At 54.1% G+C, this 13219-nt stretch overlaps 1 protein-coding gene across 3 annotated transcripts in view; it reads left to right on the top strand.

Moving 5' to 3' along the window:
- USP35 (ubiquitin specific peptidase 35) overlaps positions 1–13219 on the top strand; it is a 31085-nt gene that overhangs the window by 4990 nt on the left and 12876 nt on the right. For 2 of the 3 annotated variants that reach the window (XM_036028752.1, XM_036028753.1), the window contains exons 2-7: positions 1715–2397; positions 3465–3597; positions 5683–5812; positions 6217–6318; positions 7916–8074; positions 12488–12681. In XM_036028752.1, coding sequence (XP_035884645.1) covers positions 1725–2397; positions 3465–3597; positions 5683–5812; positions 6217–6318; positions 7916–8074; positions 12488–12681 — 1391 coding nt within the window. In that variant the 5' untranslated portion in view covers positions 1715–1724. Of the gene's footprint in view, positions 1–1494; positions 2398–3464; positions 3598–5682; positions 5813–6216; positions 6319–7915; positions 8075–12487; positions 12682–13219 lie in introns of those variants that run through there. The other variant, XM_028517622.2, reaches the window with a different exon arrangement.

Genomic DNA, 13219 nt, shown 5'->3' with positions numbered 1-13219 from the left:
TACTCCCTTCAGGGGCACTTGGACTGCAGTGACTGGCATGGGCGGTGCCGGCCACTGAGAAGCCCCAGTTGCTTCCCTGTGGAGCTCACAGCCTGCTGAGAGAGACAGAGATCTAAATAAATGGGCCCATTGCATCGTAATACATGCAGTAATGGAGGTTTGGTCTTGGCTAAGAGCTAGGATCTGGAAGAGAATGTCTCCACGGGGCCTGGCACATAATCAGGGTCCCACAGTATCTGTGGCTCTGAATAAAAGTTTCTGGCCTCTCCTTTAGGGTATTTCTGCTTTGTCTTCACACCAATTCCAGGTCTTAAGAATAGAGTAGTTTTTTACTGAGCCCATAAGGTTAGTAAAACACCTACTGTGTGCTGAGCCTTATATCAGGTCCTGCCTAAAGTAGGATACAAAGAAGAAAAGAAATGGCTCTGCTTTCTTCAGCTGAAATTTGGATATTATGAGAGTAAAGTGTTACCTGTGTGACCAGCATGAGAACCAGGAGTCAAAGTATGTCAGTGGGATGAAGTCTTCCCAGTCACAGCCCACATGGCAGGGAGTGGCAGAGGGAAGGCTGTTGCGGCTCAGGGAGGAGGTAGCAGTAACTCTTGCTGTATTCTGCATTTGCTCACGCAACAAATGCCTACTGTGTGCCAGGCACTGGGCTAGGTGCTGGGGACACCGAGGTGAACAAAACCTGACACGGCTCCTGCCCTCAGCATTCCACAGGCAGGTCTTGGAGGTGTTCTGGGTTTGGTTCCAGACCACCGCAATCCAGCGAGTCATAATCTTTTTGCTGGCCAAGCGTCTTGCCTTCAGTGTGTGAAAAACATCCGTGAAGCGCAATAAAATGAGGCACAATAAAACGAGGCATGCCCACACATAATATAGTGGAGGAGGATGACTTCAGGCAAGTGATTAATTATGACAAGTTTTATAAAGGAGAACAGAGGGCTCTGAAATGAACCGTGGTGTTTGACCCGGACAGGAAGGTCAGGCAAGGCTTCCTCAAGGAAGTGAGTTTGAGCTGAGGTCTGCAGGGCGAGCCAAGCAAGGAGAGGAGGAAGGGGCAGTGACCCCAGCGGGCTAGTGCGGGCTGAGGCTGGGGAGGCCGGCGGGGGCCTGCGTGTGCAGTCCTGGAGCAGCCAGAGCAGAGGCTGCTTCAGCCGAGGGGATGTGGACCCGAACAACCCCAGCACCACGTGATCCCAGCTAGAGTGGAGGAAGGGGCCACAGGCGCAACAGAGGGTGAGGGCGGTTCTCCTGGAGGACAGGGTGTGTGAGGTGGGCTTTGAGGGAAGGCAGGAGTTCGGCTGGTTGTGTGTGTGGGGGCGGTGCAGACCTTGGGAGATAGGATGTTACAGATGAAAAGCAGGCACTCCGAAGTGGAATCTTTCAAAGGTATAGATCCTTTGAGAAAGTGCAAGAAGTTGACTGGGGACAGAAAAAAGGAGGGGAGGGCTCCAGTGTTACCTTCGTGAGATTAGAGACGCCCACCAAGCAGTAACTACAGCTCACTGGGGCTTCTTCTATGCCAGGCGTGCTTTATTTCATCAAAACACGGTCCAGTGAGGTTGGTGTCCTTGCTCCACCTCACAGGTGAGGAAACTGTGCTCCAGAGAGGTCGAGATGCTTGCCCCACCTCTCAGTGCGCAGGGAACCACAAGGGAATTAGTCCTGTCGGGCTGAGTGTGACCTGCTTGCTCCCTGTTCCCCGCAGCGCTGCCGCCATGGACAAGATCCTTGAGGCAGTGGTGACATCGTCGTACCCGGCGAGCGTGAAACAAGGGCTGGTGCGGCGCGTGCTGGAAGCCGCGAGGCAGCCCCTGGAGCGAGAGCAGTGCCTGGCCCTGCTGGCGCTGGGCGCTCGCCTCTACGTGGGTGGCGCGGAGGAGCTGCCGCGCCGCGTGGGCTGCCAGCTGCTGCACGTAGCCGGCCGGCACCACCCGGACGTCTTCGCCGAGTTCTTCAGCGCTCGCCGCGTGCTGCGCCTGCTGCAGGGCGGTGCCGGCCCCCCCGGCCCCCGCGCCCTCGCCTGCGTGCAGCTGGGCCTGCAGCTGTTGCCCGACGGGCCTGAGGCTGAAGAGGTGTTCGCGCTGCTGCGTCGCGAAGTGCTGCGCACCGTGTGCGAGCGCCCAGGGCCCGCGGCCTGCGCGCAGGTGGCCCGGCTGCTGGTGCGGCACCCGCGCTGTGTGCCCGACGGCCCGCACCGCCTGCTCTTCTGCCAGCAGCTGGTGCGCTGCCTCGGTCGCTTCCGCTGCCCGGCTGAAGGTGAGGAGGGCGCCGTGGAGTTCCTGGAACAGGCTCAGCAGGTGAGCGGGCTCCTGGCACAGCTGTGGCGCGCGCAGCCGGCAGCCATCCTGCCCTGCCTCAAGGAGTTGTTTGCCGTCATCTCCTGCACAGGTGCGTGTGCGCGTAAGCTGGGGTCGGGGCGGGAGCTCCTGCGTATCAAGGTTCTGGGTGTGCGCCAGGGCAGGTGGCTGTCCGTGTGCGTTCTGCTTGGCGTGCCCAAGCAGTCTGGTATGTGTGTGCCTCGGGCGAATGCACGGGCGGAACAGGCGATGTTCCAATATTTAGTTAGCAAGCCTTTGTGGAGCACCTGCTGTGAGGCCTGTCCTGTGGTGGGTGCTGGCGCACAGGGAGGAACAGACGGCCTGGTGTGGGAAAAGGATGGACCCAGATTGATCTGGCCAGAGGAGGACCTTGGGTCTGAGCGAGTCAACAGGAAGGAGGACATCATGCCCCGCTTCCACCTTCCGGTCAGGTGGGTTTCCTGAATTGGTGACTTTGAGCCAGAGCGTGGGCAGAGGGGCAGCACCAGGCAGCAGGGACGAGGTGCCCTGGGCAGGTGGAGAGAAGGCCTGGAAACACAATGTAGCCTCTGGGTGTCAACTCTGAAATGTAAAATCTTGGTCCTCCATGAGAACTGGAACTTGGATTAGAGTAGAAATGACTGAAATAAGAGCTGTGCCTTCCTTGATTATAGGGCTGTTAGGGGGAAGGAAGGGAATGGGCCTGGCGGCAGGAAGAACCAAGGCTGGCTGTGTAAGGACCTGGGTCCTTTACAACTGGACAGCAAATATTGATAACTGAACACTCTTTCTCACCTCTACACCTTTGTCTGGTGGGTCCACCTGGAATGTACTCCCTCTCCCCAAACCTGTTGAGACCTCTTTCCTGCTCTTGCCATCTCCAGTCTTACCCTTTGTCATGGGCCTTGCCTGCTCACCAGATGGGGGTCGTTGCTGTGTGTGTGTGTGTGCACGCCGAGCACAGGGCTGGGCCCAAAGCTGTGCCGGTGAAGGTCTGAGTGAGTTGAGATGGAAGCAGAGGCTGTGGTGCTGAGGAGGTGGCCTGGATGTGCCCTCTGAAGAGGCGCAGCCCAGGTCCTGGCAGCATGAGAGCCTGGGGAGAGGGGGGAGGGGAGGGGCATGCCTGCCTTCTAGGCTTAGCCCAGCCCCCTGTTCCAGATGAGGAACCACCATCTAGTGCTCTGGCCAGCGTGGTCCAGCACCTCCCACTGGAGCTCATGGATGGTGTTGTCCGGAACCTCAGCAACGATGACAGTGTGACGGACTCTCAGATGCTGACTGCCATCAGCAGGTGGGCTGAGGGCCCGGTGTTGGTCAGGTCTCTCTCCTTCCCAGAAGCCCCTTCCCCTGGGTGGGGTTGCTGGGCTAGATTTAATGTCTGAGGGCCCAGGCCCTTGTGCTTGCCCACTCGTCCATATTTCCTTGAGCCCTGCTTCGTGCCTGGCCTGGGGCTGGATGTGGGAGACACATAGGGCCCTGCCCTAGTGGTGCTCCCAGGCTGGGTACTAGCTCTGGGGCCCTGGACAGCTCAGTGATCTGAGACTCGGTTTCCCCTTCTTTACTAGCAGATGTGGGTGGTGGTATAAGACATTGTCAGGCTTCCATGGGGGCATATTAGGAGAAAGTACTTTTACTGAATGTTTTCTGAGTTTGGCAAGTGTGATAAATGGAGTTTGGGTGCTTTTCAGCTCACAGAGTTCTTGCACATCCCTCATCTCATTTGAACATCATCACACCTGTGATGTAGCCACACCTGCTCATCTAGTGATCCCAGAAAATGCCACCTAACCTGCTGCCTGCAGATGTTAGGCTCTGCAGACCCCATTCACCTGGCATGTCTCATCTTGCCATCCTTTCCATACTTGTGTACAGATCCACTGTCTCCATTGGGCCTTCCTGGACTCCTTGTCTTTAGTGGGCAAGACTGTGAGTGCTAGAGGTGAGGGGTCCGAGTTCAAATCCTGCCTCTACCACCTTTTGCCTGTGTGACTTTGGGCAAGTTACTCAACTTCTCTATGCTGCAGCTTTCTCATCTATAAATTGCACTGTAACTGAACCCCTCTTCTAGGGTCATTTTGAGGATTAAATTAGAAAATAATCAGACAATACATGTAAAGCGCCTAACAGCTGTTATTATTGTAGTTACCGTTGCTTTGTTTTCACAGTGTTCTACCTCTTTATAATGAGTTGGCCAAAAAGTCTGTTTAGTTTTTTCTGTAAAATGAAAGATACATTTTTCATTTTCACCAATAACTTCATTGGTTTGGATGTTTTGAATATGTTGGCTATCTCCTGTGTGGTAGAACATTTATTCTTCTCAGTTAATGTCTCTATTTGATCGCTATTGACTTCAGCTGGTCTATCCAGCTGTGGAGCTTGGCCGGCAAGAAATCTCCAGCATGAAACTTCACAAACCACTTTTGACACATTCAATCAGTTGAAGTAACTTCTCCACATGCTGCATGGATCTTTTTTTTTTTTTTTTTTTTTTGCATTTCAGTTGCATTTTTCCTTTCATGAAATAATAAAATGCTGAAAATGTTGCATATTTTCTTCCATCTTCAATATTAAAATGGCTATGCAAAAATTTACCTAGTTTGATGAATTTTATTTAAATGCACACTGATATGACAGCTGTCACGATACAATCCAACAAAATTGTTTTGAATGAAGTTAAAGACAACTAAGTGCTACTAGAGCTACCTTAGGGAAAAAACCAAATGAACTTTTTGGCCAACCCAAGAGTACAGTCTGCTTGAGTATAAAAATAACAATAGTGACATTTTCCTGGGCACCTACTAGGTGGCAGCTCTGTGCTCAGTGTGCACAGGTGTTAGTACGCTGTGGGTGTCAGTTGGGCTGATAGGCGTGCCTAGTGCAGAGTGAGTACTATGTCAGTGTTCGCAGTCAGCTTTTTTAATCCGTACAGCAACCCTGTTGTTAGTAGGCATTGTCCCCATTTTACAGAGGAAGAAACTGAGGCTGAGAGAGTAAATGACTTGCTCCAGTTCACAAGCCATGATTTGCTGGAGCCGGAGCTCCTGGCCCCAGGGCTGGTGCTGTTCCTGCCCCTGGGCCCCAGGGTCCAGGCCGAGGCAGCTGAAAACCCTGTTTTTCCACTACAGCCCGGCATGTGTGGGGGTGAGGTTTGGGGTGCTGCGAGGGCCAGGCCGCCCTCCTACTAGGCTGGGAGCCCCAATTTCCACCAGTTGCCCGTGTGAGGCTCATTTGCTTATTCATCCCACGCACCCCAGGACTGCCCTGTGCAGGGTGCGTCATTGTGCAGCCTCAGGACATTATGGTTAGTCCCTGGGCTGCCACCACCCAGGCATTTGGGCCTCCCTGGCCCCTGTGTCACTGTCATTGTCCTCCCCAGGATGATCGACTGGGTATCCTGGCCCCTGGGGAAGAACATTGACAAGTGGATCATTGCACTGCTGAAGGGCCTGGCTGCTGTTAAGAAGTTCAGCATCTTGATTGAAGTTTCACTCGCCAAAATTGAGAAGGTTGGTGGGCCCCACCCAGCCCTGGCCCCTGCTCATGTCCTTGGCTGCTGGGCTCCGGCCAGGGGCGGTGCGGGTCGAGAGGCGGAGCACCGGGGCTCTCACCCAAACCCTGTGACCTGGGACAATTCACTGCCCCTCTCTGAGCCTCAGGTTCCCCCATTCTTTCCTCTGCTCATTCAGATACATATATATGTTACTTTGGGTGTGTCCGTCCATCCATCCATCCATCCATCCATCCGATATCTAGCTGTCCATGTCATCGTCTGTTCATCTGCCCAGGCCAGCGAGCACCTCTGCGTTCTCACTCTGGAATGGGTCTGCTGCTTCAGCTCCAGTGTCTCTGACCCCCCTCAGTCTTGCGTGGCCCAGGCCTGGGGACCTGCTGACAAGGGACTCTCTTCCAGGTTTTCTCCAAGCTTCTGTACCCCATCGTCCGGGGAGCCGCCTTGTCTGTCCTCAAGTACATGCTGCTGACCTTCCAGCACTCCCATGAGGCCTTCCACCTGGTAAGGGCCCACCCCTGCCGTGGCCCCCACTGGCCGGGCTGGAGGCCAGACAGGCTGTCTCTGCTCAGAGTTAAGGGGCCAGCGCTTAAAGCCCAAGCCTTTGAAGCCCGGATGTTAGGACGGGAGGAGTACTTGAGACCCCAAATTACAGAAAGGAAAGCGAGGCCAGAGAGTTTGTATGGCCTCCCCATGGGCCTATAGTACGGTGACAAGCCTGGAATGGTGACAGCTGATGTTCCCTGGGTGACAGCTGGGTGTGCTGAAGGCAGCCCATCTGTGCTCTCGCTTAACTCCCAGAACAGCCTCAAGAAGGCGGTTCTGTCATTTTCTCCACTTGTCAGCTGAGGAAACTGAAGTTTAGAGAGGCTGAGTCCGTTCCCAGACTACGGCTAGTGAGCAGCATGGGGCAGAGTCTGGCCAGGTTGGTCTGCTCCTGACCCAGTGCCCTTCCTGTACCCTGCTGCCTGCCGGCACCCAGGGGACCTGGCCTCCCTCCCAGGGCCCTTCTGCTCGCTTCTGGGCCTGCCTTTGGGAAGCACAGCCTGTGGCCCCGGGGGTGGCCTGCCTCCCCGCTGCCTGCCTCCTGCAGACCTGCAGACCGGGCCGCAGATTCTGAGGGCCCCTGGTGAGGGCAGAAGCTTCCTGCTTCCCTGTTTGCTGCAGTGGGAGAAGCAGAGAACCAGGGATTGGGGTTTTGGGGATTGAGTCCCACCTCGGTTCTTTGCCAGGTGTGGTAACCTTGGGCCAGGCCCATACCTCTCACAGCCTGAGCAGAGGTGCACCCCTAGGCTGGTGGGAGAGAGTTAGTTGTGACATTTGCTGAGCCTGCCGAATACTATGGACTTGGCAGATGCTGGTTTCCTTCCATCCCTTTCCTGGGCTCCCCTGCGCCCAGTTCCTGTGGCCCGACTCTGTCCACCCCTAGGGCATTCTGGTGTAGCCCCTCCATGGGTTTGGCAGTGAACGCTCTGCAGCACAGAGGAAAGACGTGGACTTTGGCTTCAGACAGACCTGGTTCGGGCTCTGTATCTGGTCTGAATCAGACACATGGCGACATCCTCAGGTGACATCCTGTCACCGCTCTAACCTTGACTTCTTCATTTGGAAGATAGGGACAATAACCACTGCCACATAAAACTGTTGTGAGGATGAGGTGCTTGGCGTGTCTGTTTGGTGAAAGACGATGGCGTTTGTCTGTGGAGGTGGTCAGTCGCTCAGGCCCTGTCCACCAGCTGCCCACCAGCTGGCGTCACTCCTGGGCGGGCAGAGAAGCCCCAGTCACTCGGGCCTCTGGGCAGGTCAGTTGGCTGAGGCTTAACAGCAAGAGCTTGGGCTCAGGCTTCCCCTCAACTGTGAGGAGGAAGTTACTGATCCCGTTTTATGGGGGAAGAGACTGAGGCAGGGTGTCGGAGGCCACAGATCTTGTAAGGAGAGTCTGCTGCCTTTGGAGCTCAGAGCCCCATGTGGGGGAAGGGGGGTCATGGTCAGGCGGGCAAACCTCCCGCCTCAGGGACTCTGGGTGTGCTCGGCAGCGGCCAGCATCCCATGTTTCAGGCGGGAAATAGGTGCGGAGCCTAACCCCACTCTGCTCCCACAGCTCCTCCCTCACATCCCCCCCATGGTGGCCTCTCTGCTCAAGGAGGACTCCAACTCGGGGACCAGCTGCCTGGAGCAGCTGGCAGAGCTGGTCCACTGCATGGTGTTCCGGTTCCCGGGCTTCCCGGACCTGTATGAGCCCGTCATGGAGGCCGTCAAGGTGAGTGACAGTGCCCCACTGTGCCCTCGCTCCACTCTGACAAGAGTGTCAATTTGAGCCTTGCTCAGGGCCATACTACAGGTCGGTGGCAGCCCCCATTGTTTGTCCCTGGCTGTCTCCCATCACCTCCCTGGCCCATCCTGTGCCTCAGGCACACTGAGCCACCTGCCAGTCCCCAGATGGATCAGCCTGTCTCATGATCACTTTGAGCCCTTTCACATGCCATTCTCTGTGGCTATAAACACTTTCTGGCTCTGCCTGGACAGCTCATGTATATCCTTTAAGGCTCTGCTTAAGTGTTCACCTCCCTCAGGAAGCCTTCCCTGATAACTCCCAACACCTCCCTGAGGTTGGCCCCCACCTGACCAAATCAGGGTCTCCCTGGGCTCCCACAGCCCCAGGGCACCCCTCCATCACACACGGTCACCGTCTGCCTGTGACTGTCTCCCACCCAGACTGTGAGCACTCCACAGCGGGTAGTGGTTATAGTTGTTCATGTGACTTGACTGACACCCTGCTCTGTGCCGGGCGCCGACCCGGCACTGGGGACACAACCATGAGTCACCTCCGTTGTGGAGCCTTCAGCCTTGGGGCAGGTGACAAACTTCTATAAAGTAGCTCCGACCTCAGCAGCTTATGAAACACCTATGGGGCCGGCCAGGAACAGTGAGAAACCAGAGGAGGGAGAGACCTCCAGTTAGAGGAAGGAGGGGCTTCTGAACTGGGCTGGCCGGGCTGCTAGGACGGTAGCTAATATCTGTAGATAGGGCCACATGTGACGGTGTTTCCCCATATATTTTCTCTTCTAACTCGAGTGAGAAGTCTGTCAAGCACATACTATTGTTATTTGCTTCATCGATGAGGAAAATGTGATTTGGAGAGGTCTGGTGACGTGTGCAAAGTCGCAGAGATAGTGAGAGACACAGCCGGGACTGGGCTGCTTCATACAGAGGGCAGGTCCACGCGTGGGTGGACAGTGGCGGGTGGCGGCCCTTTCAAAGCCTCTGGTCTGACTTCCATTTCCACACTAGGACAGAAACAGCAGGGGAGATAGATAACCTGAAAAGTGCCCACACAGTACCTAGAAATGCTTGTTAATATGTAACAAATGTCTTTTTTTAAGTACAAAGTTGAACTTGCAAGAAAGTAAGGGGGAATCTCCAGGGGCCAAAGAGAAAGAGAAAAAAAAACAGTTCCAGAATGGTGAGCGGTGGTGTTCTTTTTGCCCTGGGGTGGGGAGGGAGGGAAGGTGAGGTGGCTAATGGTCAGTCACCAAGGGACTTGAGCCAATGGGGACAGGAGGTGAGTGAGGCTCAGGGCCTGGCCCTAGTAAGGAGTTAGCACTAAGAGGCCCACATATGCCAGGACCCAGGGAAGGCTTTGCTTTTAACAAGAGTTGATCTAAAAAAATATACACATTTGGTCCCAAACAGATGTTAAGGTATCTTTTCTGGCTTGGGCTGGACTCCGCACTGGAAAAAAAAGAAATTTGCAATTAGCAGCCTGCCCTCATCTCAGCTTAAGGGTTCAAAATCATACCATCTTAGGGCTGTGGGACCCCTGAGCTCGGACACTGATATGAACAGCAGCCTCGAGCTTGTAATGCCGAGGGTCGCCTGGTTGCAACAAAGGAAACTGCTTTCAAGCCACAAAGATAAGATTCTTCTGAAGAGGAGTTTATAATCCAAAAATTACAAAACACTCAAGGAAACAATCCACCGTGAGTGAGAGCTGGTAGGTAGAATGAACAAAACCTCTGGCGTTTTCTTGGTTCTTCTAGGTTTTTTAAAACTTAATAGGAGAGAGAGTTTAATAGAGCTTAGGCACAAAAGAAACGGCTGCTTTGCTAGGCTGTGAGCTGCCCATCACTGGAGGTGGGTGAGCAGAGGAGACAGGACTTCCACTTGTCAGAAGGGACTGTTGCCGTTTCCTGTCAGAGCATGAGCTTCTGGTGGGCAGGGATGCATGCCACACTGAGCTCTGTGCCCAGGAAGTGCCTGTGAGTGAGCGGACATGGCCGTGGGGTGACCGTAGGATGCTATCATGGAGGTGTGAGCCAAGAGGAGGGGGCACGGCCCTGCCCTGGGCCCCGAGGAAACCCAGGCTGTGTGCACTAGGGGCTCCAGTCGAGTCCGTGGGTCCAGGTGAGGCTGCTGATGCCTGTGCCATCAGGTGCAAGGAGGCGTGCTTTCTAAGACAGCTGTAGACAGTGTGAGGGCTCCGTTTGAGAAGACCCTGGAAACCCTTGCAGAAGGAGGATAGGGACTGGCAGAGGGAAAGGTATGGGGGTGGGAGTGTGTCCGTGGAGGGGCGGGCAGGGGGACAAGTAAGATCCGCAGAGCAGAGGACCTGGAAAACTAGGCTGAGGGACTCAGCTTCATCCAGCAGATCAGGGCTTTTCAAATGTTTGCATTGAAGTACTTGACATCAGAGGGGGGAACCCACCCCAAGCCGCCTGACACAAGCTTGGAGTTTCTTTAAAATCTCATTTTATTTCAAAGATTCTGGTATGTATTTCATAATTACGTTTGTTTGAATATAAACCCGTTTCTTCCTTGAATGTCAGAGGCTATAGCTCCAGGAGGATGCACTGCTTTGGCCCTGCGGCTGTGAGTGCCCCGTGGCACGGGCCGGTGTGTGCCAGTAACCCCAGGACATCACTGCGATAAGGGTCCCTCACGCGTATCCTGTAGTGCATCCTTCTTTGTGCCTCGGCTCCTTTATGAATACTTTCTGGGAGGTTCTCTCACGTAGACAGTTGTATCAGGTTATGGCACCTTCTCTGGGGGCAGTGGTCCTTGCGAAGGGAAACACTGCAGCTACACATTAGGAGCTTAGAGTTATTTGGAAGTTCTTATTTTCCCAAGAGGACAAAGTTACCTTCCTTGGGGACTTGGCATTTGATGTTTCTTTTTTTCTTTTTTTTTTAAGATTTAATTTATTTCAGAGAGGAGAAGGCAGGGAGAAAGAGAGGGAGAGAAACATCAATGTGTGGTTGCCTCTCATGTGCCCCTTACTGGGGACGGCCTGCAGCCCAGGGGTGTGCCCCGACTGGGAATCGAACCGACGACCATTTGGTTCTTAGGCTGGCACTCTGTTCACTGAGCCACACCAACCAGGGCTGCATTTGACGTTTCTGTCTTAGTGTAGATATTTTTGCTGCTCCTGTGTGCATGTGCGTGCATGGGGCTCTCTGCTTTTGTCCCTGTTTGTTTGCATTGTGTGGAACGGTGACGGACCAGAGCAATGGGAAGGAAGAAGAGTGGACCAAGACCACACTGGGCCCATATCTCCGTATTTCACCACTGGCAGTGCCTGCATTTTTTATCATCCCTGAGAGGTAAACGGACCCGATAAACTGTCTGATAAGTGGTCCTGACAAAGGACCAAACAGCAGAAGGGTTGGACCATGGCTCGAGCCAGACTTCCACCGGAGGGTGTGCGCCAGGCCGACGGGCACTTTGGTGCTAAGCTGGTCTGAAGCTCTGGAGCCCCGAACAAATCTAGGGACTGAGCTCAGGATCTGGAAATAAGAGCAGGGCTCGCGGAACTACTATGAGTGTCACTTACATCTACTCAGTAACTCTACATTATGTGTAGGTGTTTTTCTTTACAGTATGTCATTATTAGGGCCAGTGCTTGGTAATATTCTTTTAGGTGCATCTGTTTAATGTGAAAAAGGATAATGGGTGGGAAAGCCTGCTAGTCCCCGAGCCCGTGACCCAGGGCCCATACCTCGGATCCCCGGGACACTGTCACCGTCCTCACTGTAGGAGCGAGTTCCAGGGGGGTGACTAATTCAGCAAAGCAAACCTAGAAGTGGACGGTGAAGCAGGAGCGTCACTGCATGTGAGCACTGTGACAGTCTACAGTGCCCCCCTGACATCAGGAAGGAGTGTCCTCACTGGACAAATGGGGAAACTGAGGCCCAGGGAAGTTAACTGACTGAGAGAGGCTCACTGACCATGACCAGACAGCTAGTGAGGACAAGAGTCGGGACTAGGATCGAGATTTTGACAACGCTGGACCTGGGGCCACTGTTGTCATTGCTCAGGGTCTGTCATACCCTGGGCTCTTCCTAAGATGGCACAGATTCTTCACGTATCACCTGTAAGCCCCTGGGAAATTTTTTATCTGAGTCTTAGTTTTCTTTCATTCATTCAATGGGTGTTTTACCACCTTCTTAAGGCAGTTGTGACATGAGAGATCATGTAGAAGGCCCTGATGTCAAGGTAAGAACCCGGAATAAGTTTGAAAGCAGGAGACTATTCACACACACGTCTAGAACATTTGTGGGGAGTGTACTTGGGTGGGTGTGGGGTAGGCTGCAGTCCAAGAAGGCTCCCCAGAGGAGGTGATGTTTTATGAGCTGACCCTGGTGCCCACTCTCCTGCCGACTTGTTCCCTCCTCAGGACCTTCATGTCCCCAATGAGGACCGCATCAAGCAGCTACTGGGGCAGGATGCCTGGACCTCGCAGAAGAGCGAGCTGGCTGGCTTCTTCCCCCGGCTCGTGGCCAAGTCAGACACGGGCAAGATTGGTTTAATCAATCTGGGCAACACGTGCTACGTGAACAGTATCCTTCAGGCCTTGTTCATGGCTTCTGAGTAGGTGCTGCTTTTGAACCCCCTCTCTGTCCCTGCCTCTCTCCTTTGGTCTCCCTCATGTGTGAAGACGAGGATGAGGATGGGGGTTGGAGGGGGTGAGTCCTGCTTTGCACTGTTGGCATTATTCCCTGAGGACTGTGGGTACGTTAAGAACAGGTGAGGGACCCAGAGGTCTCCAGGCCACTGCCAAGCAGTAGGTTGGGGCTGGATGGGAGCTGGAGGTGGGGCTACAGGGACTGGATGCCAGTGGGAAGGGGTCTGCTCTGGGTTGGAGGGCATTACCGACTCTTCTCCTAGACTCCATGGGTGGACTGTGTCTTCCAGAGTGGAGCTCCCCTCACCCTGGCATTAGATGCTCCCTGCACCCCCCTTTGCTAAAACAAACAAAATTTTTGCCGTCAACTGCTACCTGTCCAACTTTCGGCTTAAAAATCACTCAGGGTTCTAGCCACAGGAGTAGGCCTTCTCCCACCACCCCTCCACTTTTCCTTTTCTGATATGTGTGTTAAAATGCACATGTCATAAAATTTACCATCTT

Source organism: Phyllostomus discolor, chromosome 6 (genome assembly GCF_004126475.2).
Source record: "Phyllostomus discolor isolate MPI-MPIP mPhyDis1 chromosome 6, mPhyDis1.pri.v3, whole genome shotgun sequence".
NCBI lineage: Eukaryota > Metazoa > Chordata > Mammalia > Chiroptera > Phyllostomidae > Phyllostomus > Phyllostomus discolor.
The sequence above is the reverse complement of the archived record's forward strand: the minus strand, read 5'-3'. Positions and strand labels throughout refer to the sequence as shown.